General features: G+C 48.8%; 2 protein-coding genes and 1 non-coding gene across 3 annotated transcripts; 2 read left to right on the forward strand and 1 right to left on the reverse strand.

The window, feature by feature from the left end:
- Positions 1-543: 543 nt before the first annotated feature.
- On the forward strand, positions 544-11881 carry LOC129385256 (kelch-like protein 10). The gene is made up of 7 exons (XM_055071624.1): positions 544-921; positions 3821-4028; positions 4770-4919; positions 5535-5737; positions 9256-9334; positions 10092-10291; positions 11635-11881. The coding sequence occupies exons 1-7, from the start codon at positions 653-655 to the stop codon at positions 11879-11881; spliced, it is 1356 nt and encodes a 451-aa protein (XP_054927599.1). The 5' UTR covers positions 544-652.
- Positions 4228-4300, reverse strand: TRNAT-UGU (transfer RNA threonine (anticodon UGU)). The gene has a single exon. It is a non-coding gene; the product is annotated as a tRNA-Thr (tRNA).
- Positions 11882-12704: 823 nt separating the features above from the next.
- On the forward strand, positions 12705-19019 carry LOC126533270 (uncharacterized). The gene is made up of 5 exons (XM_055071597.1): positions 12705-12856; positions 13791-13969; positions 14660-14779; positions 17365-17490; positions 18788-19019. Exons 1-5 carry the CDS (start codon positions 12717-12719, stop codon positions 18799-18801), a joined length of 579 nt encoding a protein of 192 aa, XP_054927572.1. The 5' UTR covers positions 12705-12716; the 3' UTR covers positions 18802-19019.
- The last annotated feature ends 7884 nt before the right edge of the window (positions 19020-26903 follow it).

The following is a 26903-nucleotide window of genomic DNA, read 5'->3' on the forward strand; positions in this document are numbered from 1 at the left end:
CAGACATTATGCCACAACGCAAGGTCGCGGATTCGACTCCCGCTAAACGTTGAGGGTTCGACTCCTACCAAAGGTCGTGGGTTCGAGTGCTTTAATTAACTATATCTTAACTACCTGTACCTCAATTAACTTAGCCTTAATTACCAACGAAGGTGGTGGGTACGACTCCCACCAAAGGTCGTGGGTTCGAATGCTTTATAATTAGCCCTATCTTAATTAACTACCATAATTAACTTCGCCTTAACACCAAAGGTCGTGGGTTTGACTCCAACCATAGGTCGAGGGTTCGATGACCTTTTGCACCATCGAGGGTCACGCCAACACCGACAACTACGCCGGATCGATTTTCCGTCTCATGAGCCACATATAAAGTTTTCGCATTAATGTCACCAACAACAACAACGAGGACGAAGACGAGGAAGTCAAGAACTATACGTGTCACGCAGCGCGTGCAAATAGCCGGTAGCGGGCCATTTGAACCGTCAAGCCAAGGCATATGGCTTAGTCGGCTCGGTGAGACCGGTGCGGTGCTGTCTGGGCGCGACGGCGGTGTGGCCGTGGGTGGCCGGCCAGGTGGTGCTTGCCTGTGGCCAGCTCGCTCACTTGGTCCTCTTGCCCTGACCACCGCGCTTTCGAGGCTATATAGCCAAAGATGCACTCTGCCATTGAAGTCATGGAGAAGCCCATGGACGCCGATGACGTTGCAGACAAGACAGGAGATGGCGACATGGTCACCATGAGGTCGGACGCTGCGCTGCTCTTCTACGGCTACGGCCAGCGGCGTGATTTCGCGCCGGCCGCAGCGGGCAGGGCCATGCCGGGACTGCGAGACCAGAGAAAGAAGCGTCAGTTCTGTGACGTCGTGTTCCGGGCTACCGATGGCTCGGAGATCTGGGCACACCGGTTCGTGATGGCTGCCAAGTGAGTCTCGTTCCCGCTTGCCTTTTTTCACTTGTCGTGTTGTCGCGCTTATAATGCCGTGCTTACTGATGTTCTGCGGACTTTGACAGCCGTAGCGCTTGTGCGAGTACAGTATTCGGGTGCCGCACCCTGTTGTAAAGTCAGTGCACTGTAGTCAAGAGTCGCAGGAGTCGTTTTGCACGTGGACCCGAGATGTGAGGGTCGAGTGGGCCGGCGGGTCCATCGAGACGTTCCCGGCTCAGCAACTGCCGCGTTTAGACGAAGTAACGAAGCCAGTTTTAGTTGGTCGGATTGCTCGAGTTTTTTTATTCATGAATGCGACCTAAGCGAGTTCAAGTTGAACCGCTATGAATCTCAAGTTTCTGCGCCGTACCGTACTGCGTTGAAGCGGGCCGTGCGAAACTAGGGTATTAGCTTGGGAGATAACGACGCGCCGCCACGTATATACTCTTTTCCAACAGGTAATCCAGTGACCGACCACCATCCCTGCTCGTACTCAATTGCTTGGTCTTTTCCAAAGGGTTCATTCAGGTCATTAGATATTACCCAACGCCGGCTCCCCTCGACCGGATACGTTAACCCGGCGACCCAATATCGGCCTGCTAAACCCGCTCAATCCTATACTTTGTCGAGTTAATGTGCATGTACACGTATAAGGAAAAGGTTGGTTCAGAAAGTAGCCTTAAAACGAACGACTTTCTTTGGCTCTTTCGCCTGTTTTCGTGGTAGTCTGCGGCCAGAATTTCTCCACCGGTGCAATGGAGCCGATGCACACGCGCTGTCACTCGAGTGATTTATGGCTTCTGAAGGCTGAGATGGCTGCGGTAAGTGGTGGCACTCTGTCGCGTTTCTCCGCCGCCCAAGTTGATGGTTGTGGAGTTCGTTCGTCGCCGAAATCCACCGTGCGCGATTCTCGTCCAGATGCACGGTTTCGTATTGCCGGTTCCCCGCGGCTTAGCGTAGACCGATTCCCAAACTGCATCGAATGCTCACGATTTTACAGCGGTTGGCCGGATGAGTATCTGGCCCCCCGCGGGGTAAACGAGCGGAGACGAAATTGCACGCGTTGCGCAGTCGCTATCATGCCGTCATCGTCACGTTGTCGTCATTCCGTTGTCGTCGGGCCGTCTCGGTCGTGCTGCTCTCGTAGACGCGGCATCGCCTCCATTGTTGTCACACCGCCAGTTGTCGTCACACTGTTCTGCCGTCAAACAAAAACGTGTCCACGATCATTTGTGCCACCATATATATATCAAACACCGTTATCAACATCGGGAGTACGCATCCGAATTATTGCTAGTCTATCAATTTGGTTTCTGCGGTCCGCATTATCCACTTACTTTGAGCATCATCTTCGACGGCTTCTGCAACAATTATTTTTTTTTTCTTTTGGCTTCGCACTAAACTTAGCGCATGGGTACGATCAATCGAATGGTCGAATCAACTCGCCTGCAAGCTGATCGTGAGAAAAGAGCCGCCAATTCCAGCCGTGTAGCCGCCTTGCAGTATAGCTACGCTTACATGAACATGGTCTATAGCAAACCGGCATGTCGGACCGAAATTTGTTGATGTTTGGTATGGAAAATGGCCTGTTGTTGTGATTTGGGAATGGCATATAACTCGCTGGATCCGCTTAACAAAATGCGTGTAAACGTGTTCGCGTCGGTCTGGACCCGCCCTACTTTTTGAACCAACTCTTTCGCGCCGATTGTTTGTAAGCAAATTAAGCTAGTGTGCGGCCTCACTTTGTACTTTCGCAAGCCCTTTCTCGCTGGCCCAACTCACTTCAATTAAATTATGGGGTTTTACGTGCCAAAACCACTTTCTGATTATGAGGCACGCCTTAGTGGAGGACTCCGGGAATTTCGACCACCTGGGGTTCTTTAACGTGCACCTAAATCTAAGTACACGGGTGTTTTCGCATTTCGCCCCCATCGGAATGCGGCCGCCGTGGCCGGGATTCGATCCCGCGACCTCGTGCTCAGCAGCCTAACACCACAGCCACTGAACAACCACGGCGGGTCTCGCCCAACTCACTTCGACGTGGAACGGCGACGCCGGCCGACTCGATAGAATCGAGTTCACTCGAACGTGCGGAAGCATATGGCTAGAGGCTGAGACGTTGGTTGCAAAAAATTTCTTAGGTGGGTTTGGCGCCTGTCTTGCGGACGTGTCTTTGCAGTTGTCTTCTTAGGCTATATCATTTTCTTCAGCGTCCTCTCATGCGCAGAAACATCGAGGTGAGATATCGGGGTGGACAGCCCAAAATAAAAGATTTGATACGAAGGTGAGGAAGACGGACACAGCGTTGCAATCTTCGTCATAAATCACTTTTTCGCTCTGCTTGCCCGAAGAATGCAATGCCAAATCGCCCAACAGAAAATTCTCCTGAAGCAATAAATTCTCTTGATTTGTAGTGCGATACCTGTACGGCGTGAATCAAAGCAAATTCGCAGACGCGTTAACGTAACCGGGGGGTTTCGCCTCTTAGTCAAACTTTCACATCTGCAATCCTCTCCTACGCCAATAGCAGATTTTGTAGTGGGTCAATCCACTCCAAGTGATCCAGCGGCGTTTTTTTTTTTTTTCAACCTTTCCCAATTTGGTTAAAGAACTCTCACGTATTGATGGCAGATAACTGTTATCTCAACGACGACGACGACGAAACGCAAAATGAGGGCGAGCGAAGGTCACGTGGCGCGCGCACGAAAGAACAAGTTCTCGTGGTGCTTGCAGCGTACAATCCATCCATTTTGAGGAAGGCACGTAGAATGAATGACACGCGTGTTTAGCCATACGCCACTTCTGCAGTAAAGAAAAAGGAGTTGCAAGGATTGTGCTTTGTTAATCGTCGTTACGCAATGCTGAAGCACCATGCTGTCGCTGTGTTCATGTGCAGGTATTCTGGCTGCAGCGAGCTCTTCACTGTCGCCGAGAGAGGCATGAGTCCCAACCAGGAGTGGGCCCCGCCCATCCGGGTCACAGTAGAAGACCTGGACAGCGACATGATCCAGGTGCTCGTCGACTTCGCCTACCGCGTTCCGCTGCACCAGAGCATCGGCCTGCACAATGTCGCCAAGGTACTCGAGCTCGCCGAGAAGCTGAAGGTCAGTCGTGGGCAGCGGAGACTTCGTGTTATTAAATTAAATTGCGAGAAGAAATGGAACCGAGGGGCCCGATTTTTATTAACCATTTCGTAATGAGCCAACAAAGACACCAAGGACAACAAAGGGGGAATTACTTGTACTTACTAATTGAATTAAAGAAATTATAATTTGATGGAAATGAAAGTGAATGAAAACAACTGGCCGCAGGTGGGATACGAACCCACGCCTTCGCATTACACGTGCGATGCTATTACCAGCTGAGCTACCGCGGCGCCGTTTTCCCCATCCAGTTTAAGGGATATTTATGTTTTACTGCTAGAACTAACCCTGGGAGTGTCAGCCAGCGCCTCCGCACTAGAGGCTCCTCTCTCTCTCTCTCTCTCTCTCTCTCTCTCTCTCTCTCTCTCTCTCTCTCACTATCGCTTTCGATGCGTCGCCTTCGGATGAAACTGCCGATCTTTAATATCCCTCGAGGGCGTTAGCTGTCGGCTGTTAGGAATCCAGGATGCGGCGGCTGGGAGCCAAACCCACGACCACTTGCGTAGATCGATCTGGCTGCACGTTAATAAAGGAACATCCGAAGCCCTCAACTACGCCGGCTGAAATAGCCGTAGTTTTGCTTCGGGACGTTAAACCTCTCAAAAACCAATCGATTCAATTAGAAGGTACACAAACGAAGAGCACGTCTATCGGTGTGCAGTCATACGAAGCTCAACGGCGTCTTCACACTTTACGACGCAGATACTCCGGATTAAGAATCACTGCCTGAACACCCTCCGTCAGAATCTCGAACCGGAGAGCTGCTTGGACACTTACAACCTGGCCTCCCGTTGCGGATACGAAAACCTCGCCGTAGAAGCTTTTCGGCATCTGCTTCGCAATTTCGACGAGGTACGAACGTTGAAATGGATCATCTTCAACGAAATTCCGCAATATAAATGCAACCATTCGCATTTCGTAAACGCGCAGAAACGTCTTGCCTTCACGCATTATAAGAGAAAAAAAAATGGTTGCTTAAAAAATTCAAGCCATAAGAACGTCTGGAATCCTTAAACACATGAAGGGAAAAGTTCACGTGCTGCACATCGTTTCTAAGGTTGCTTAACGACCACAGTGCTAGCTCCCTGTAATAACTTTTCTACGTAACTCTCCTAAACCACCCTGGGTGCTTAGTGCCTATGGTCTTGGGCTGCTAAGCACGAGGTCGCGGGACCGAATCCCGGCCACGGCGACCGCATTTTGATGGGGGCGAAATGCGAAAGACATCCGTGTACCTAGATGTAGGTGCACGTTAACGAACCCCAGGTCGTTCGAATTTCCGGAGTCCCCCACTACGGCGTGCCTCATGATTAGATCGTGGTCTTAGCACGTAAAACCCCATTTAAAGAAGAAACGAAACTCTCCCATACTCCTAATGTTGCGGTTATTGGTGATGATTTCAAAAGGCGGAACCGGAGGTATTCCGGCATCTTTCTATGTAAGAATTGGAGGTGTTCTGTTGCGCAGGTGTGGAAGAATAGCGCCCAGTTCCAGGCTCTGACACCAGAGGAGCTCCGTACCATCCTGGAAGACGACCGCCTCTACAGTACCAGCGAGGTGGAGTACACGTTCAACGCCATCCTGAAGTGGATCTCCGCCGACATGGACAAAAGAAAGAGCTACCTCGCCAAGTTACTGCCGCTCGTGCGCTTCGCACGTGGTTCCGTCACGTGAGCGTGCCTTCTCAACGTCATCCACGCGCCTATAGATCCTTTCATCCGCACTGTGGCAGCGCTGTGTTCGTGACCCCCAGAGAAAACACGTATTGAGCCGCATAGTACACCATAGCAGCATTTTCTTTGTGTTCAGATATAAGAAACATGCCCCAAGCGTCGAGCTCATGTATGCAGCTTTCTTCTTGTGCTTAGCAGTAAAATGTATTTGTTAAACTTTCTAAGTATACAGCAAGACTGTATGCAGCTGGAGAGTTCTATATATTTAGACTATTTTAACTTTAGTAGTTCCGGATGGGTTAACCGGAAGCATTTTGGCAACTCTGTATCTAAGCATTAAAAAAGCGAAGGATGCACGTTGCGACATTGTCGTCGTGCACGGGACCTCGATCAATTTTATGACGTCACAGACGAGGCTGAATATATATTTCGACTGAGGCACAGCGCACCTTTGTGGGTGGATCTTCTATATTCTGAACTCTTACATCGCCACCGACTGTAGTATATAGGGATGCATTTACAATTGTTAAGCATCCGTTTGCATCGACGAGGGAAACGACGAAACCGGAAAGAAGGTTATAGTTGACGCTTGTTGCAGGAACGAGAGGAATGAAATGCAGATTATTGCGGCAAGAAGGGCGTGTCAAGAATGAACGTAAATCTGGAAGACGTGTTTGTTACCACGTGCACAATGAAAGGCGTCACACAGCGGATCACGCTATCTTAGTGCGGTAGCGCAGTCGCGTGAACGGGGATGACCCCTACATAGGGAGGCCCCGTGAAACTTTCTGAAGGCTATGAGAACACTTTCACTCAGAAGAACACTTGCTTTTTCCTTCAACTTATTGAAATCCTCGCCGCCGTTTGTGTCTAATGGAAGTCACCCGATTATAAGACGCGATTACCATTGACCGGATTCACTAGCAACATCGCGACCAAAGTGCGCCGAACATCGCGTATGATAACGCCGGTATAGCGCAATCCTATAGCGCGATCATGGGCAGAGAAACATGGAAAAAAATATTCACCGACGATTACGATAATCCCTCATGAGAAATTTAAGCGCAGCTGTATACGTGTTTTCATTTCTCGACATATGGGCTGGCGTGGACAATCTGTCTCTTGCAGCACGTCGCAAACGGAGCGAAGTTTCTTGTATAAGGAAACAACAAAAAAAAAAAAAACGAAAGCGCGGCGCGACTGCCTCGCTAACCGGGAGATCGCGAGAGGCAGCGCATGAGTGACGCATGGGCGCGATTCACAGTAGCCGCCGCACACAGACCTCCGCTCATGCAGTGCTTTGTTTCCATGTATGTTATCGATGGCGTCGCGCGCTATTCTGACGCCATCTCATAGCCGTTGTCGCCGCAGAGCTCGTCATGCTCGGCACTACGCTTTTCTTCTCACCCTTTCGCCAAACCCACCCACTCCGCTTTACCGCTCGCGCGCTTTTCGATATATCACCGTTTTTCATCTCCCGCTGCGCTCTGCGTTCGCTCTTTCATCCTTCGCTGTGCCCGTTCGCTCGGTTACGAGGGACTCCGACGCTGACGCTCGCCACAGAAACGGGCGCCTAAGCGGTCTAAAACGCAATGCTCTCGTGGGCATCGAGCATAGTGGGCGCACTGTGTCCTAGAGACGCTCGGCTCCGCAGCCATCGCGCAGCATTTGAAGCTCTGCACCTTCACGTAGCGCACTACTGTGATATAATAATAAATACAATGCTCTATAGTCGAACTCATGCAAACGCGTCTAAGCACAAACAGCATCGAAAGCTGCTGTCGTTAAGGGACCCCAAAAGCGAAGATCATCGTGCACATTATTTGAAGATACTTGTCAACTCAGCCGAATTTGAAATGCGTAAGCATTTCTATGCTTACCCAAGGAGAAAATCGTCCGTCACGTATGGGTCGATCCTGGAGATAGTGCAATACCGGGCCAACCCGCGGTGGAGGTAAAGCAGGCTTCAAACACTCAGCAAAGTGAAGCGAAAAGCGCATACCTTCTTTGGAATCCCGCATACAATATAGCTATAGAGCCCGCAGCAGCGAGAGGCTTTACCTTGGTAGTGCCTGTCGCTTCCACACGAACGACGCGGCGAGAGCAGCGCTCACAATCTCTCAGCACACGTTGCACCCTGCCCCTTTCGCAGATCGCTTTCAAGACATGTATGTGTCCGCGCGTCCCTCTTGAACGCGAATCGGCAAGAACACAGCACACGAAGCTATCAGCAGTCGGCACACGCTGTCTGCATCGCGGATCTTGTTCAGAATATGGTCCGCGCGGCGCATAGTGGTTCGACGCGGGTGGATAAGGCGCTAAAGAGCGATACCAGCTTAATATGATCGGAACGTCGTCAGCGCACCTGGCGCCGCCACCTGTAGTTGTTTGCTTGCGTAATTAGTTCACCTTGCGCCGCCGTCCGCATCAGTTCCTGTCGCCGCAGAGCTGTCGTTTACACCTGTCGTAGCAAGTTTGATAACATCGATAATAACAACGGGCTGCATGTAGATGAGCAAGTGATACAATGCTTGTATACTTTAACTCCCAGACGAATTTATGCGTGACGTTTTTTTAACAATGTTCACAAATTTAGGCTTGACCTAAGATTTGACAAATATTGCGCCAAGTTTTGCAAAAAATGCCTCTCGCGGGAAAGTTTCGCTAGTCTGTCTCAGAACCTTCCGTTGGAAGTCTTTTGTTGCTGAAAGGACAAAAGTGGAGTACTTGCTTCGAGCTATAATAAATATAGACAAGTTCCTGAAGCAGGCGATCGAAATCGACAATAGCAATGTAGCTGCGACGTTCTGCTTGTCAGTGTTTGCTGTGCCAAGTACGTTGCTGCTTTTGTGCTGCATGTAAACGTAAGCCCGCGGAAATAAAGTACGTATGTAACCCTGAAAAAGCTTGCGTTCAGGGCGAGGTTTAAAAAAATATGCATGTCTGATGCCCCTCCCCCCTCCCCCCTATCTTCTTTCCTGCTCCTGCGCCTTTTAGGTGTTGTTTCGCGGAAATTTGAATAATTTTAAAGTTCACAGGTTGGCACGTATGGTTATCACGACGGAGTGATTTCGATGTTGACGTGTATTGTATTGCAGTGGCTTATCTGCAATGGTATTTAACTGCCGAGATTTGGGAATAGTGCTTGCGCAAGCCAGCAGGAGAAAATGAACGTACATTATTGTAAAACATGCTTCTAGCCCTATAGGTTCCATGCTCTTCTAGAAATAGCGCTATTTAGGGACCTTGTATTTGTTACTGTAGGAAGGCCCAGACAATGAAGACTACTTTCGTAACAAGTCCCTCCAATTTCACTGCACTTCCTGGACCAGTCCTCGAATCGCAGGCGACATATTTGTGCACGCCACGTGCCCCGTCTTTAGGTGCAAGCCATTAGAATCATATCGGGAGTTGTGGTTGCAGTAGCGTGTCAGGTGGGGTCACCAAAGGCCACGTCACCCGCTGTTTCGCTTCGCACGCGTCACGGCCCCTTCTCTTTCCACGCCTCGTTGCAGGGACTTCGAGAAAGTCATCAATCACCCACAAGTCCAGGGTGACGGAGACAGCTTGGAGGTGCTGAATGCAATTTACCAGGTCAGCTGCTGATTATCTGCACAGCGGATGCTGGCTTGCTTTATTGCTGATCAACACATTTGCTGTCAAAAAAAGAAGTGTCACAACCGCAAAATCATTGATGCGCGCAGTAGTGAGGGTTTCCGGGTTAGTTTTTGGCCACCTGGAATTCTTCAACATACACCCATTGCACCGGTAACTGAGCATTCTTGCATTCCGCCCCCACGTGCGGTCACCGCAGTGGAGTTCGAGCCCGTGACCTGGAGCTCAGCAGCGCAGTGCCATAGCCACTAAGCTAGACGGCTACGGAAAAACCGCTGTCTAAAACTGTACGTGTGTGTCTGTTAGTTCGATCCCCAGAAATTATTGATGCGTTCCAGCATGTAGGCACAACGTCTACCATTATGTGCGGTCGAATCCAGCGGTCACTCCGTGTCTTCCCTGCTTTAAACCCTCCTCCACACGATGGCGCCGCCAACACTGCTGCGTACGTCTATACGTATCGGCTAACACGGCATTTCCGCGAAGAGTAATGCGTACTCGGACAAGTTGTACCTCTGACACTGCTTTAGCCCACGTCTTCTTTCCACCAGATCCGCACGGCCTGCTGAAAACGTTTCGTTAATAAGACACGATTACTAGCGTAACAAGACGGTGGACTAAGGAAACAACACGGACCTTAGTCCCTGGTCTTGTTACGCTAGTAATCATGCCTAATTACGCTCGCTACCAACTATAGCAACTTTATACCTTAAATAAAAAACGTTTCTCCACGCAGACGCTGTCCCAGCGGTCCATGGCGGTTGGCGAAGTTGCCGGCGTCGACCTGTCCCCACGGTTGTGGCTCACGCCTCGCGTGCCCAAGGACATCCTGTTCCTTTTCGGTGGCTGGGCAGGGGGCGCCACCAACGACATGCTCACGTACAACTGCAACACCGCCAAGTGGCGCACGATGGGAAACCAATGCACCATGCCCAGGTAGCGTGTCAGCTCGTTCTCGCAAGCGTTAGGTCATCGCCGCAGGTAGTTGTGGCGACGAAAATGTCTTCAGGTTGTGGCAATGAGGAACCTCGCACAGTTGGCAGGGCGAGCGAACGTGCTAACAAGAATCGCCACTGGCTAAGACATCTATACCCATAAACAGTACGTAGATGCTGGTTCGTGTCAATGTTTGTATTTGACTTTCTTTTAGCTTGTGCTGTACTTAATATAGTGCAATGCTACGGGGTATGTTTTTCGGTTTTTGTATCATAAGATGCTTTAGCTAATCTATATTGCTCGTGTACCAATTTAATATTTCCTTGTACACACGGACTACTTGTTTTTCAATTTAATAAAATGTATTACTTTCATATACATACATTTTTGTAAATTCACGCCTACCCACTTGTGTACCCACATGTGAGCGCCCGCCTTCCTTTTGGTGCCTCTGATGGGTTTTAGGGCTGGTCAAGTTGTCCGCGCGCGCAACATGTTACCCAGAACCCCACCATGGAAATCTTTTATGGGAAATAAAGTCATTCATCCAAATAATGGGGAATAAGTGCAAGCGGCTTGGCGTTGCATGAGAAACGGCTTTGACGAGCGCTTGACGTCTGCTAGACCAAACCATAGTGTTTGCGCTAGTTCGTATCACCTTGTCTGAAGCCTCTTGTGCGTCATATGTCTAGCCAAGCAAAAAGTGCGGGGAAATCAAAAGTGTGCGCACCGAAATCTCAGGGGCAACAGCGGTGATTTGTCAACTCTATGCAAGATTACACGTTCGGTCTTTCCAGCTGGTCTTAGATCTGGTTTTCCATCACGAAAGAAGAAAGTATTTTATCTTCGATGCTACCTCTGACCGGTCCTGCGCAAACCATTTCAGCAAGATTGTTAAGTAAGATTGTGAAGCAGTAATGAACATTAGCGGAGATCCAGCATCGCAGCCTTGGGACATTTTCTTTTTCGTTGATGCAGCTTTGTTTCCAGTGGCGTAAAGCGAAATAAATAATAAAGAAAATAATTTACACCCTTATTCACTCCTAATGGTGTAAATCAAAAAGGGTGCGAGTTGTAGACCATTTGCATGTTTATTCATTTTTGAGGTTGTAAATAAATTTAGTGTGCGAAAAGAAATGCCGCTGCACATATCGCCGCGTTTAAAGTATTCGTCATATTGCGCAATTGGAGATTGACTACCTAGGTTCAGAACCTACAGCGTGGATAACTTTATGAAGTTTCGATGCAAGATAGCCAGATTTAGAAAATTGATCGGGCGGGATACGCAAAGAAATGATCGCATTTAAAAGGTTCTCGCGGCTGTGCGACGACGTCCACCGCAGGGCGTACCACGGCGTAGCAGTGATCGACCAGTGTATCTACTTCGTGGGCGGCTTCAACGGCCGCGAGTGCTACCACTCTGTCGTCTGCTTCGACGTCTCCCTAGCCAAATGGAGCGCCAGGGCGAACATGAATATCTCGCGCTGCTACGTCAGCGCCGCCGCTCTCCAGGCAAGTATATCATGGTCGACAACAAGCAGCCACTTTACCAGTGCTGCAAAGCATGATAACCTTAGAGAGTTTTGGTGAACCGTAGCTTTAGACTATCCATTAAAATATCGGGGGCGGTGGGGGGGGGGGGGGGGGGGGGTTGTTAAGAGTATCTTGCTGATAGGCGACGTTTGTGGATGGAGTAGTGATGTAGCGTAAGCATGCTTAGCTGAAATGCAGACTAGCACCACTTTCACGATCGCAGAAATCTGCTAAATATTGCCTCTGCGTTCTAGGCAATGTCGTCTCGAACCATTACTATTGCTAACACATTTTAAGGTCGCACATCTTTAATGGGGTGCTAGTCTTGAGATTTCTGCTAAGCAGACATCCCTTCAATACTCCTCGGATTCGATTTAATTCAATTAAACTGCACAGTTTAATAATTATATAATTATAATTATAATTAATCATTATTATAGCTGAAAATATTTTTGCTGCTAATGTCCTCATAACGGAGCTTATCAGCGGGAACAGCAGGAGCCTATACAAGAGTTGGGCGTAAAAACAAACACCTGGTATATTGTCTATCCGTGAATAATAGTGGAAAAGAGTATGGTGCCTGTCGTCAACTACAAGGTGTGAGACCGGGTTAGTTGGTATTCCATGCTAATGTAACCAGCGCAAGAGTGGACACGGGACAGTCAGCGCTTGTCCTTGTTGCCTTACTATTGTCCCGTGTCCACTCTTGCGCTGGTTACATCAGCGTCAACTACAGCCTTACGGCTTTGATGCAACGACTTTGGCGACACCATTATTCGTTTTTATCGAGAGAGAGAGAGAGAAAAGGGGAAAGGCATGCAGGCGTTTTTGTCAAATTGCAGCATTTCTTTAAACGGGGCGTCATATGTTGTCACAGGGCTACATCTACGCCATGGGCGGTTTCGAGGGACGCTTTCGCACCAATACAGTGGAGCGGTATGACGTCAAGAAAAATCAGTGGTTCATGGTGGCCGACATGAACGACGTCCGAAGCGACGCCAGCGCCGCGGCGGCATGTGGACGCATCTACATGTGAGGCCGCTTTCGGATTCCTCGATTTCCAAATCGCTTGTAAGTAATGTAGGTTTGCATGGATTATTCACTGAATCAGTGAATCTGTTCCCGTTTATGCTCGCGGCGTTGCTGATCGAAAGCTGCCTGCTCCTCAGGAGCACGTATGACGCGTGTCCTGCCCATTTCGAAGCCGGAGAGAAACTGCTGCGCGCGCATTCGGCTGCGACGGAGAGCAACATCACTTCGGACTCGAAACTCTTCATGGACTCCAACGACGAGTGGTTAACCAATGATTATGACGACTGTGGTGATTGCTACTGATATTTTCTTGGATTGCCGGTGACGACAAATATATCTAGAACGGGCTAATATATACACGTAATCGGCTTATTGAGGTCTACTCCCAACTACCGTCAGTTGCACTTCGCACCCGCTCGCATCGTCTTTGAGCTAAGTGGACTTCCTCTCCGGTTCCGGCAGGCTGAATATCTTTGCGATGTGACCTTATAAGCATGATAATGATGATGATATAGTGAGCTGGCCTTGAAAGCGAAGAGATGGCACGCACCACGATAGTCATGGGGGAATGGGAATTTCATTTCATTTCATTTGAGCACTTACATCATCAAGAAGTCGGCAGACTGGCGCGGATACTTGTAAGGGACGGCTAAAGATTGGTGGCGCGAAAGAAGACTGAACAAGCACTGAAACTGAAACGTACCCCGTCTTGCTTTGATTGGTGCGCTTTTATTTTATTTCACTGTTCTTAAGTTGTATCGCGCACCGCGGCTCACTCGTCACATTTTCTTCGTGGGTATTCCACGTTCTTCGTATGCGCTCACGCATGCAGGACAGGGCTCGCTTAAGACCTCAGAAATAGTAATACATGCCTGCCGCGTACCTAATAGTGGTGATGGCGATTACGATTATACCCTCTCTCTTTCTGGCGCAGTGTGGGCGGCTACACGGGCAGAGAGGTTCTGGACACCGTGGAGTGCTACGACCCATCGACCGACGTTTGGACCCGGGTGGCGACCATGTCCTCACCGCGTAGTGGCCTCAAGGCGGTCGCCCACAAGGGCATGCTCTACATCATCGGCGGGTACAACGGTTCCCAGCGACTTTCCTCAAGTAAAGCTTAAACCCTTCGAGAGCGATATTGTGCGCGACAGCGACTATAGCGACGGCTTCGGACGACGACGCGCGAACAGATCGCTCGGTTCGCCTACAATTACGTCACTGTGAGCAGGGAGGGCGCGAAGCGGCGCCGATTGGTCGGTGCACGCGATGACGTCATGAGGCTGCGGTGACACAGTGAAGTATGCAGCCCCAACCGTGAGCAATACGTTTCCGATAGATTTTAGGCGTAGGCCGGTATTGTCAAGAGCACTGCGATGCTGGGGAGCGAAGCTCATTCAACGTCGAAGACTGCCTATGCCAGATCACAGCGCCAACGCCCAAAGTGGCTGGCAAAGTATGAAAGCCGGCCGCCGACGGCCGACGTCGTCCGACGTCACGTGACGCCGGCCGGCGCAAACATCGAAAATCCATCGGAAATTTGTTCCTTGTGGTTGGGCTTTAAATTGGAGGCACCGTGTTCACCGAGAATAAGGTGGCATAGTGCACCAGTGGAGTGAACGTGAATGAAGGCTTTGCTTTTTCCGACTGGAGCAGTGCGTGGGATCCGGGAGGTTTTTTTTTTTTTTTTAATTCTGTGTATTCCAAAGCGCAAAGAAACTCGCCCTATGCAGCTACATCGGGTTTCGTTACGTGCGCTCCATCTTTCTAATTCTCTCAATTCTTTTCGTTAACGATTTTCAGTGGAGCAGCTCGACGTGAGGAAAGTTCGCTACTCAGAATTACCCAGCATGCGCCGTGCCAAGAGCAACTTCGCCGCCGTCGTGCTTCAAGGCTGTATCTACACAATTGGAGGCTTCAGTGGTAAGAGTGGCCAATGGGCCTAGCTGTTCGAATCGCGCGCGGCGTTGCCAACCTTCTTTCTTTTTGTCAATAACCCAGAGGACGCTTCCATAAATTCGCTGATGTGCTCACGTGAGCTTTCAGAAGTCCCTACGATAGTCTCTATATGCGGAAAAAAAAATCACCGCCCAAACACTCCGTACACATGGTTAACCAGTGAAGCTGAAACCCGCGGCCCCGGTGATTATCACTGGGTTAATCCCGACGGTTCATTAAACGACGGCTTGGTAGGCTGCCGAATCCTCGGTACACAGTTGCTGCTTGCGTTCGGCTACGTGAGCCTGTTCTTGAGGGCTGCAGCATCGGCACGGCGTCGACGAGCTCGTTCCCGTTTATGCTCGCGGCGTTGCTGATCGAAAGCTGCCTGCTCCTCAGCAGTACGTATGACGCGTGTCCTGCCCATTTCGAAGCCGGAGAGAAACTGCTGCGCGCGCATTCGGCTGCGACGGAGAGCAACGACATCACTACTGGTGCAGCCAATGGTGCGCCTATCTTTCCCTGTTCTCTTTCGCGCATGCGCATGGGGTTGCGCCGGAGGAGTTTTCGGCGTACAGGCGACAGGTAAACGGACGGACGAATCGGCTAGCCACGCACAACTCGGCTGTAAAAATAATTTGCTGTTAAATGTTGTGAGCAAGCGCATTGCTACACGGTCCACCAAAATTCATGCGGTGATGAAGTGGCGAAAATGCACAAAAGAAAGTTAGCACGGTTGATTTAGCACGCGATGGCTTTTAGAGAATATAGCACCAAGCACGCACGTCGAGAACAGTCTTGCTAGCTCGCCACAGCTGGCTTTTCCGCATTAATAGTTATTGTGCAGAGAAGCCAACCTCAATAACTGTTCTCCTATAGAGGCAACGTGTTCATATGCGCGTGTTAACCACGGACGTTGGCATGGCGCAACGTCAAGCGTCGTTTGCGCCAACTTGAGAGTCGGACCCGATTCGTCTGCTCTACGATTCATCTCGCCCTGAGGTCAAGCCATCAGCGGAAGACGGAACGCTGTCCTGTTTCCCGTGCAGAACGGATTGAGCGAGTTCAAAATCGTTTCACCGCGACAACTGTTGTTGTTCTTCCGACTGACGCTTACGATACACTCCTAAACAATCCGCTGCACGTTCACCCACAATTTAGTAACCCACTGGTCACTAAACCGCAGACGGCTGCAGGACAAGGCGGCAAAAGCGCGCTACACGTCAACTGTCGCGAATGAAGCTGCTTTCCAGGGTGAGGAAGCCAAGTTAGTTATTGCGATAGGCAATTTACCGGCCCTCCAGGTACTCCGGGCGCGATTTGGTCCTCCCCGTTGCCGTGTTTTCACGGTATCGATGGACGCATGCTCGTTCCCAGCGCGGAGGTTCAGATCTCCAGAGACGCGAGCGAAACGCTATATGCGCCTGGCTCCGCTCCATGGATTGGTTCTGAAGTACATGAAAACTAGCAGCCTTCTGCCGTCCGGTGTTGGCATGAGCGTTGGACGCGCACACGCTCCTGCTGCTCAGCTGTGCGCATGCGCCGTGGTGCATACACTGGTTTGAGCGTAAACACAGCAGACGTCAAGCGAAGCCTAGCTATTCCTTCGCTTAAACGCTGACGAATGCGCGATGGTTTTCCGTCGATCTCTCCTCGAGCGTTTTGATAGAGCGGCCGTGTCTACACTGTAAAATAATTTACACCTTTGGAAGTGAAAAAAAGTGTAAACCTGTATATAACTCACACCCTCATAGGTGTGATTTATACAACGAACACTCTAAGGGTGCGAGTTATAGACATATTTACACTCTTTTTTTTTCACTTTTAAGGGTGCAAATTATTTTACAGTGTACGCACTCTGTTTCACGCATCAGGTGCAACTCTGTGGAGGCTGCGTTCACGCTTAGAAAGAGGTGCTTTTTGAGCAATTTTTGTGAAAATTTTCTTAATACAAGCTCTGTTCTGAAGGAAAAAAAAATGAATTTACCCTTAGAAACAAAGCACGTACTCATACGACTGGTATTACGCGTTGTTGTATATCAATTTTCTTCTTGTTTTTTTTTTTATTTGCAGCCCGTCGTGGCAGCCTCACATGCATGCTCGCGCGAGCAAACGCCTCCTGGCGCGCAGCGAAGTATAGACGGAACGCGCAGAGTGATAAGTTTTGGTGACCGTATACTTCTTGCGTAGCTTCCATAGCGTTGCAAACCATGTATGAAACGGAGTGCAGAGCAACATAGATGTGCGACGCCTGCAAAGGCAGTGGCAGCGTTGCTCATTACGCTAGCATTGTGAGACGCCTGTCCGGATGCTGTTTCTGCTCTTGACTGATTTTGCCGTAATAATGGAGCTCGTCCAATGTTTCCATTTTGCGTGTTGTGCACGATAGTTGTCTCCGGTAGAGCTGATGTAACCAGCGCAAGAGTGGACACGGGACGCTATAGTTAGCAATAGTTCCCGAGATAATAGCAAAAGGCAAGAATGACGGTGCACAGAAGTGGCATTATTTTTTTTTTTTTTTTTTTGCACGCCAAACCTCTGTTACACTATACTTCCTTTTCCTCGAACAGGGAACAAGACGGTGCCGTTCGTCGAGCGCTACGACATCGCCGCCCGGAAGTGGTACACGGCACCCGAGATCGCCGTGAATTGCAGCGCGTCCGCTGCCTGCATCGTTTACGACGTCACCAACCCTGGTAGGTGTCGTCAACCTACGTCACGGTCACCATCGTAGACCCTTATTATGTGGTATACAACATAACAGGGCGACGTGGGTTGACAAAATTATGTAAGGTGTAATTGGGAAGCATTAGAAAGCAGGTAACCGAGAGTCTAGCTATATAGTGGTACTGCCGCTGAAGACGGGCAAGCGCGCCACGATGGCGGCACGACGGTGGCACGACGGCCTATACGCGTCGAGGACACGGAATCGAACGCCTCGGAAGCTTGTTGTGCGGAAGGGATTATACAGGGTGCTCCAACTATCATACCCCAATATTTAAACACATGCAAATGCCAGGTAGCTGGATAGAATCAACGTAATGTTGTTTGCCGTCGCTTGGGGATACTCAGATTAAATCTTCGTGCACGATAGTCGGGACATTCCCGCATATACGTAGCCATGCCTACCAACTCAACAATTTTTTTGGTCCCCCAACCCGCCTCCGTTTGAAGTATTGCGATTCATGGTGAAATAATTTTGCAGGAGGCACTTCATTAGAGCAAGTTTATACGTACAAGCGTTAGAAACAGGCGCGAAAAAAGGCTACTGTAATCTAAAATGAGTGTTACTTGTCACTATGTGCTGCGCAAAGTTTGTTGTAGCTTTTGTGCGGCGTCGAAAGTTAAATAATCTTCTATAAAAGCGCGTATATATCATTGAAAAGACATGCGTCCAGAGCGAGCTTTTAACACCCCCCCCCCCCCCTACCCCTATATCTTTGCTAAGCGGGTTTTACGAATTTTAAATCTCAGAGGTTGGCAAGTGTGCATAGCTCAGGCAAACAGATGTCCTGCATTTCTTGCTATTTCTAGTTTGGTTATACAAGGTAGGCTGTCACGGTTCGTGCACATTTTTTATTCTCGACCACGCATATACATGGTGTCCCACGTAACTTACACCAAAATTTATATATATGAGATTGCCACGTAGCTGTACAGAACCAAAGCAATTTTGTTTGCCGTCGCTTGGAGCAAGTCAGCCTTTTTTGTATCTGGCTTAATGACATAATTAGTTATTAAGTAGCTCCTCAAACACTATAATCAGAGCAAAATTGTCAATAAAAAATTGTAGGTCATCATGAAAAATTCCCCATCCACCTTTCTGTTGCTCTATAGGCGCAATGAAACGATAAGCGCTACCTACCATCATCGACAGTGTCTGTACATTTTCCTTACTCTGCTTTCTTTGTATCGTTTTTTTTTCTCTCTTTTGCTCTACTTAACACCATTTCTGTATGCTTTTCTTTCCCTCTCTCATTTCTCTCCGTGTAGCCTCCTGGGTATAGGCCTCCACAACACACAAGTGTTGCGGCGCGAAGCACGGCGATGGCCCCCTGACGACCAGCAAGCCTTCAGGAAAGCGCACCAGGAAAGCGCACCGTGTAGGCCAATGCGCGAATGGCGAGCGCAGAGTTTGCGACTTCGTCATGACGTTAGAATGGCGAAAGGAAACTGGCAGAAAAAATATAAGAATAAAATGAAATCCAAAATAATATCAATAAAATATTCCGGTAAAAATTGTCGATAATGATCGTCAAAGTGCGCGTTCGTTTCTTTAAAATCTTCTGGAATTTTCTTGAGCGGTGTTTTATGTAAACCGTATTTAAAAGGCGAAGCGAGGACAATGACGTAGCTCAACCGGGTAGGGGCTCAATCGCGTGACCTCGCCACGTGACCTGAGTGGCCACTGTTCGCTGCCTCTGGGAGGAATCAGCCGACGATGTTGACACATTTTACTCGGCGGCAGGTTAAACCATGGAGTTTTGAGAAACACTATGGGTTAAACCGAGCATACGTGCTAAACCCGGATTATTAAAGCTAGAAAGCGCTTGGAGTCTTTTATTTGTTAGTGAGGATGCTTTGTCCCCGTTTGTTGTTTCTAAATTAAATTCCGTAGAGAAGAACACGGCCGGTGACTTGTACTATTCTGGGCTTACTACAGATGTGTCTCACGTAACGTGTGCCAAAACGTTAGATATGTTCACCACCACAGCGTCGTCGTGATACAATCGATTATTATTAGTTTTGAAAACATATACACCATTAACAGGAAAGGGAAAGCGAGGAGCAGGCTGGAAACTGCCACCGGAAGGGGCACGACGCCTGCATATACTCTTTAGAAGGGAGGTGACAGCAACACAGATATTATGATATCACGCTAGTAACAGCACCACATGGACGTCACACTGTCGTCGTCAAACCTTCCTCGTCACTCCAGTGTCGTCACCCAATGGTCGTCATTCCGTCGCAATGAAATCGTCGTCATTATATCGTTGTCGTGCCGTCGTGGTCGTCTCATTGTCGTCATATGACGTCGTCGTCATTTCAGCATTGTCTCACCATTGACGTCATACAATTGTAATCACCTTAGCGTAGTGATCGTGCTGTCGTCTTGCCGTCTATACGTCACTCCGCGACTCTCTTCGCCACACCGTCCTTATCGTGCCGTCGTAGTCATACCAACGGTATCATTCTAGCAACCGCATCACGTTGTCTTCACACCGTTGTCGTCCTATCGTCTTCGTCGTGCAAATAAAATATCTGCATCGTCATCATGGCGTCGGCGTCGTTCCATCATAGTTTTGCCGCAGTGATTCCATTGCCGTCATGGCGTCGCGGTCCTTTCGTCGTCTAGTAATGGGAGGCACAGCTGACCAGCTCAGACCTGGCGGTACAACAGTCTTTCATAAGATAGGTCAAGCGGGCGGCCGAGGCCAGCGGGGCCTTGGACTAAAGGGGCTCCGAGCATTGCACGTAAATCCTTGAAGACAATAAAGGTTTCTCTCTCTCTCATTACGTCGTCGTTATGCGTGGCATGTGCATGTTCGAGCGCAACCTGTCCAGCTGGGTCGTGTAGTCTCGACATACCAAATGATATCTGAGCAAGAACAGATTCCTGCAACGTGTGATCGATCCCCAGATTTTTTTTTTATTTTAGTTATTTTGACATGCTTTGTTCTGTGTTGTGTGGTAAATCGAGTGGCGCCCTCACGTGCAAGGCGATGAAGTTTTGTAAGCGCCACCCGTACTGTCACGTCCACTCAATGAAAGAGAGACAGAACAACAACATTATCGAAATAAAGACTGTGCTTTGATTACTGCGGGTGGAACCCCTCTTCCAGGGCCCCAATGCCTCTTTCAATATGAAACATGCTGCAGGACCAGCTGGCGCAGAAACACTGTCGTGGTTGCGTGCGCAATGCGCCATTTTCCAAACGCCGTGATACGCCTTTTCGGAAACGTGCACCGCGGCGCTTTCCCCTGGTGGCGTCTTTTGGCGAGAGGGTCTCGCCAAAAGCGTACACGATGTATTGGCGTGAAAAGTGAAAATCGCTGACGGCCCATATTGTACGAAAATACCCCCGCTACGCTCTGGCAGTCCACGGACCGCAGCTGAGATCCCGCACCATCGGCTTTATCATAACCTCGGGAGCTCTTCTGAGGATTCTGTTTGTCGATATTTTTACTTCCAGGCGCCAGTAATCTCGCAGCAATGCATAGCTGTATTGCGGTGAAGCTCAGAGCAGCCATTATGAAACGCATACCATAGTAGAAAAAAGATTTTGCGCTTACCGCAGTTCCGTTCTTGATAAAATTTTGCAGGAATATCACATTTTATAAGCTGAATAGCTCATTGTAACACTTGGCGTCGTCACTGGGCAGTCTATCAAGAAAAAAACTGCGAATTTGTCTTCGCCTGCACCTCTCAGACGCAACCCCGAGCAATTAAAAAAAGCGAATCTCAAAGGTCATGCCCTGCCCCATTGCAGACGACGTAAAAGTCATAGACGGCGTGTTATACATATACATATACATATACATATAAAGCTTACTATAAGTACTTGCTTGGTCTGTCAAAAAAAAAGCTATCAATTTACCTTTGTTTGCTCTCCTGGCAGTTAGTAATGTCCGAGACATGTCTGTAATGTAAGCTTCCTGTGTACGTGTCGTTCTTCTTCGTCTGGTCCCTCCTGTGCTCTGGAGCTGTTTTACTATATACGGACTGTAATTTCACTTACACTGTCTGCACTACGGCAGAAAAATGGCCTTCGAGATTCGCTTCCAATAATTACTCGTGGCTTCGTCCGAGAAGTCTAGGCGTACACAAGTTCGCAGTTATTTCTTGACAAACTAGGCAAGTAACAGTGCGAAGTGTTACATTGAACAATCCGGGGCAAAAAAATATGGATCCTTCTGCAAAATTGGAGCAAGAACAGAGCTGCGGTAAGTGCAAAATTTTTTTTTCTGGAATTTTAAGAGGAAAACGTAGCAAACAACGTAAAAAAGTGTTGACTTACATTTTTTTTTAGCTTTGTAACGCTATGAGCGAATATTTGCTGGGAAGGAGGGGGAGGAGGAAGTAAACTTTACTGCTCTAGAAAGAGTAATTCAGCGGTCGGGGAAGACTCCGGAAGCTTACACAACACTTAATTGCTAACCTAAACCAGCAAGAAAACGCTTGATGTTGCTTGCACCCGTCATAACGGGCGCATGGCGGTAGCAGACGATAGCGGAGCTAGTGCGCTTTCATCCGGGCTCCTCAGCGGACTGCAGCTAGGGGGGCGCGTGGCTTCCTGAAGAGCTGAGTCATTTAGGAAAGCCGATAGGGTAATCGCCCCAAATGAGGGAGCAACACAGTATAGCACAATAGAAAACAGCTTAGAACTGACCAATCTTAACTGGAAAAAGGCGGAAGCAAATGTTCCAAAATGCACGTCCGCAGGGATAGACGAAATTCCAGTCGAGTTAATTAAAGGGAAGCTGAAAAGGTTTTCAATTTCTATGAATTGCTGGGATTGGGAAGAACAGACCTAATAATTTACGGTTCTGAAATTTTTTTTTTCGTTTTGTTAATACAACGGGCGGAAATCGCTTTCTAAATCACCCGCGCGGACACGCCCCCATCGCTTCCCGGAGCGCCGGGTGAGGACGTTGGCAGAGGAGAGAACCGGCGAGAGTGACGTCATGGGCGGAGACCGAGCCAACCGAGCTGCGGACCGGCGTGCTTACATGTGCTGGCATGCCTCTTTCCGTCCTGCGCTTTACTGAACGACGCTACGAGAGATCTGCCGCCGCCGCCGCCGCTCACATTTGTTTTGCGATTTTCGTAAACTGTTCTTTCCTTCTGTGCTGCGTGAGTGCCTACAGCCAAGGGCGCCCAACATGCCCTCGTTCTGTGCAGCATTCGGCTGCGCGAACACAGGCAGGCGAGACGATGTGGTGTTTCACAAATTCCCGAAGGAAAAGAAGCTTGCAGCGCAGTGGGTACGTGCGGTGAGGAGAGATAAGTTCGTGCCGACGAAATCAACTGTGCTGTGCTCGGACCATTTCCGCGACAGTGACTATCATCGGAGCTTGACAACGATGCGGGCAATCGGTATTCCAATTAAATCGGCGCGACTGAAGCCCGAACAACTTCAAGTACACAGCTTGGCAGAATTCGACGGTTCTTCTTTCCCAACTTTTTCCATACTAGCCAGACAAACTGGCGGTATGCTGCATACCTCAACTGCCTGTAAAAAAAATTGCTTTTGCATCACTCTTTTTCCATTGGCCATATCATTTTCACACCTGTGTGTAAACTTCTTGCCTTGTCCAGCCGGTTCGACTCCTGTCTGGGCAAGTGCCACTTCCAGTACTGCCCTGCTGAGGCACACAGTCCTGAATTGTCTTGAACTTGTTACGCACTGCGTGCGCTTTTGTTTTTTCCTAATCTCTTGCACCTCCTGGCAGCACAAGCAGTTCTCTTCATCTTCCACCAATACGCAGCACATGCAGGTGCACCTAGTTTAATGAAAGCGTGATTAGGCCCACATTGATGCACTGGAGAAATACGAACATTTGCAGCCATTAACGTCTGGTAACACAGTTTTAGCGTAGCCGGATAGCCTTACGACAAATGCGAAAACGCGTTGTTGCTAGCGTTGCTATACAGCCATTAACGTCTGGTAACACAGTTTTAGCGTAGCCGGATAGCCTTACGACAAATGCGAAAACGCGTTGTTGCTAGCGTTGCTATACTCCGTTTCATACATCAGGTGCAACGCTGTGGAGGCTTGAGATACTTCTTGCAGTGGCTGCGTTCGCACTTAGAAAAAGTTCGGTGCTTCTTGACCCGATTTTTCAGAAAGCTTTCCATATATAAGCTCAGTTCGGAATGAAAAAAAAAGAATTTACCCATAGAAACCATCCGTGTACTTATACGGCTGCTAACACGTTCTTTAAAAAAAAATTTCTTTTCGGTATTTTTTAATTGCAGCCCGTCGCGGCAGCTTCACGTGCATGCTCGCGCGAGCAAACGCCGCTGGCACGCTGCGAAGCATAGACGGAAACGCGCGCAGTAATAAATTTTGGTGACCGGACTTCGAGCGTAGCTTCCACAGCGATGCACCTGAGGTATCAAATGGAGTGTAGGCTTGCCTAGTGACATTCGACGTACGGTTCAGTTATCGTGTTTACCACACGGTGGTGCTAAAACTGCCTAATATCTTTATGTCAACACTAGCATGGAGCACGCATACCGATTCTTGACCGAGCCACACTCGCAAAGTGGTCGAACCATAGTATGAATATTGCACATATAATACCTCTGGTCATCTCTGGATGTGTATGATAAGCAACTTCCATGACTGTACCTCACAGCACTGCATGTGTGCGCTTTGAAACGCGGCACTTATGTTCGCGATCGTGTATCAACGCTGAAAAAACCACGGGACTTTAGACAAGCAGCGGCAAGGTGCTTGACATCGCGGAATTACACCCGTGTAAATCTAATGAGAAGTAAGTGCTTCGGCATTCTTCCAGCAGCATGTTCCCAGTGACACTTTAGCGCATTTTTTCTCCCGTCATTGCAACGTACAGCTACATGAAAAAAAAGATGCGTACCAGCTAAGATTTCCAGCGCGCGAGAAGGTGCACACATCGCTCTCGCTGTTGGCACACTCAATATCGTCGTTGACTCTGTTGCCGCCATCGTTTTCCGTATCGGCTGTGGGTTCAAACATGTACGGGGACAATACAAGCTGTCGGAGACAGCGAGGACGTTCCATCTTGCAACTCAGCTATGAAGCCAGAACAGCAGAACCGCGTGCTACCAGAGAGAAAGGAATGGTGCTACGCTCTGAAACGGAGACATGCGGCGGCGCCGACCGGCGACTACCGCCAACGACGTCACAGCGGCCCCGACCAATCACGGGCAACAGCGGCGTTCGGGCGATGCCCTGAGGCGCTGGTGCGCGTTTTCTTGGAAAAACAGCCGCTTGCGTTTGTTTCCGCCCTTTTTGAACCAGATATTCGTGTTCAGGGGACTCAAAACTGTAGAATGCCGCAGAGAACTCATTTTTTTCGAAAAGTGTTTCAGCTTCCCTTTAAGGAACTTGGCCCAAGAAGCAAGGAACCGCTGATAAAAGCATTGGAGGCAGTCGTAACAAATAAGCAAATTCCGCACAGCTGGAAACAGAGTAAAATGAATTTGATTTATAAAGGGAAAGGCGATAAGACGAACATAAAATCCTTCCGACCGTTTACGATAACATCAGTTATATACAGGCTGGTGATGCAGGCAGTGAAATTAAAAATGCAGTCATGTGTAGAAAGTAATAGAATACTCAGAGAACTTCAGAACGGGTTCAGAAGTGCTAGGTGCTTAGATGATAGCCTGTTTGTGCTTACCCAGTGCATAGAAATAGCTAAGGCGGGAAATAGACCTCTGTATTTAGCTTTCCTGGACATAAGCGGTGCATACAACAACGTGAACGGGGAACTCCTGTGGAACATATTAAAAGATGAAGGTATCGGTCATGAGGTAATTGATATATCCTACAGGAAATATATCGAGAAAATGATGTTGAAGTAACATGGGAAAAAATTAAGGAGTACAACTGTCGAGGTACACAAGGGATTAAGGCAAGGTTGTCCTCTGTTACCGCTGCTGTTCATGCTTTATGTGATAAGTATGGAAAAAAGGCTACAAGGAAGCAATCTAGGGTATAATCTGTCGTACAGATTATGCGGAAAGGTTGTTGAGCCACTGAGCAACCACGGTGGGTCCACGCATCTCTTTTCAACACTAAGTAAGCGGCGAGAACACAGCGCGCGAAGCTATCAGCAGTCGGCGCTCTTTGTCGGCATCGCAGATCGCTTTCAACGCTCGGCCCGCACGGCGGTGCCATACGAAGCCGCCGCCCGAGTACGTTTGGTCACGGTTCATAATGGTTCTACGTGGATGAATAAAGCGCTAAAGAGCGATAACAGCCTATAGTGATCAGAGCGTCACCAACGCACCTGGCGCCGCCACCTGTCGTACTTTGCTTGCGTCATCAATGCTCCTTGCGGCGCCGTCCGCACCAATTCGTGTCGCCGCTGCGCTGTCGTTTGTACTCGCTGGATCAAGTTTCACAACGTCGATGATGACACCGGGCTGCGTGGAATGAGCAAGTGGCACAATGCTTACGCATACTTAGGCAACTCCCAAAGGATTCGCTGCGTGATTTTCACCTGTTTTAAAGCACTGGGACATCGCTAGTACACACCAGCGCCAAGCAATTATAATGAGAAATATTTATACAGAAAACCAACCTAAAAACGTTGAGCAAACAGTCGTTAGCTGCCAAAATTCGCTGCTAAAATGTTACATTTCGTCATTTTGTGAAAGCATAGTTGTTGTAGCTTCGACGGGGCGGCCGGACGAAGGATTTACGGCATGAGGCCTAAACACAGTTAACACAGGATACCACAATAGTCGCTTTGAAATTCCTAACGTGTGGTGAATTTTAGGGCCTACAGTTCAACCAGCTCCACAGATATAGTAGGAGCTAGCATAAAGAAAATAACTTGCTGGCACCATCATTCGTTAATTTTGTTCGCGAGTTGTGAATTGCGTCAACTAACGCTGGCCGATTTCTGAGTCACCCAAAACTTAACCCAAGTAAAAGTTGGAACGTTCTCGTTTTTATTCACACATTTTGCACTGGAGAAAGGCTGACCTCCACGTAGTTCGAAAGCGTCAATCTGCAGAAAAAAATCGGAAAAAAAAAATAGACAGCTTAAACCTTCTTCAGTGCGATATCTTAGTAGTGGTGCATCAGACAAGAAATCACGCGCGGTCATCGTTTTGCCGCCATTGCCCTTTAAATGTGATAAAATTTGATATGCTTCAGCCTTGGCTCTATACGTTGACAGAGTAGAATGAACAAAATGTAACAAACGCACTCAAGCCCTTCATTACAAGTATTTCACCGGAAGCAGATCGGCTGCTGTCATGACGAACGAGTCGAGCAACATTGCTCTTATACTAGTCTGCTCTAATGCATGCACAGCTGGTTTACTCTTACAAAATGGCTACCTGCTCAGAAAATAGTGTGAAATATTCGCACTCACCTGTTGTCAT

This window comes from Dermacentor andersoni, chromosome 7 (genome assembly GCF_023375885.2).
Source record: "Dermacentor andersoni chromosome 7, qqDerAnde1_hic_scaffold, whole genome shotgun sequence".
Classification (NCBI taxonomy): Eukaryota; Metazoa; Arthropoda; class Arachnida; order Ixodida; family Ixodidae; genus Dermacentor; species Dermacentor andersoni.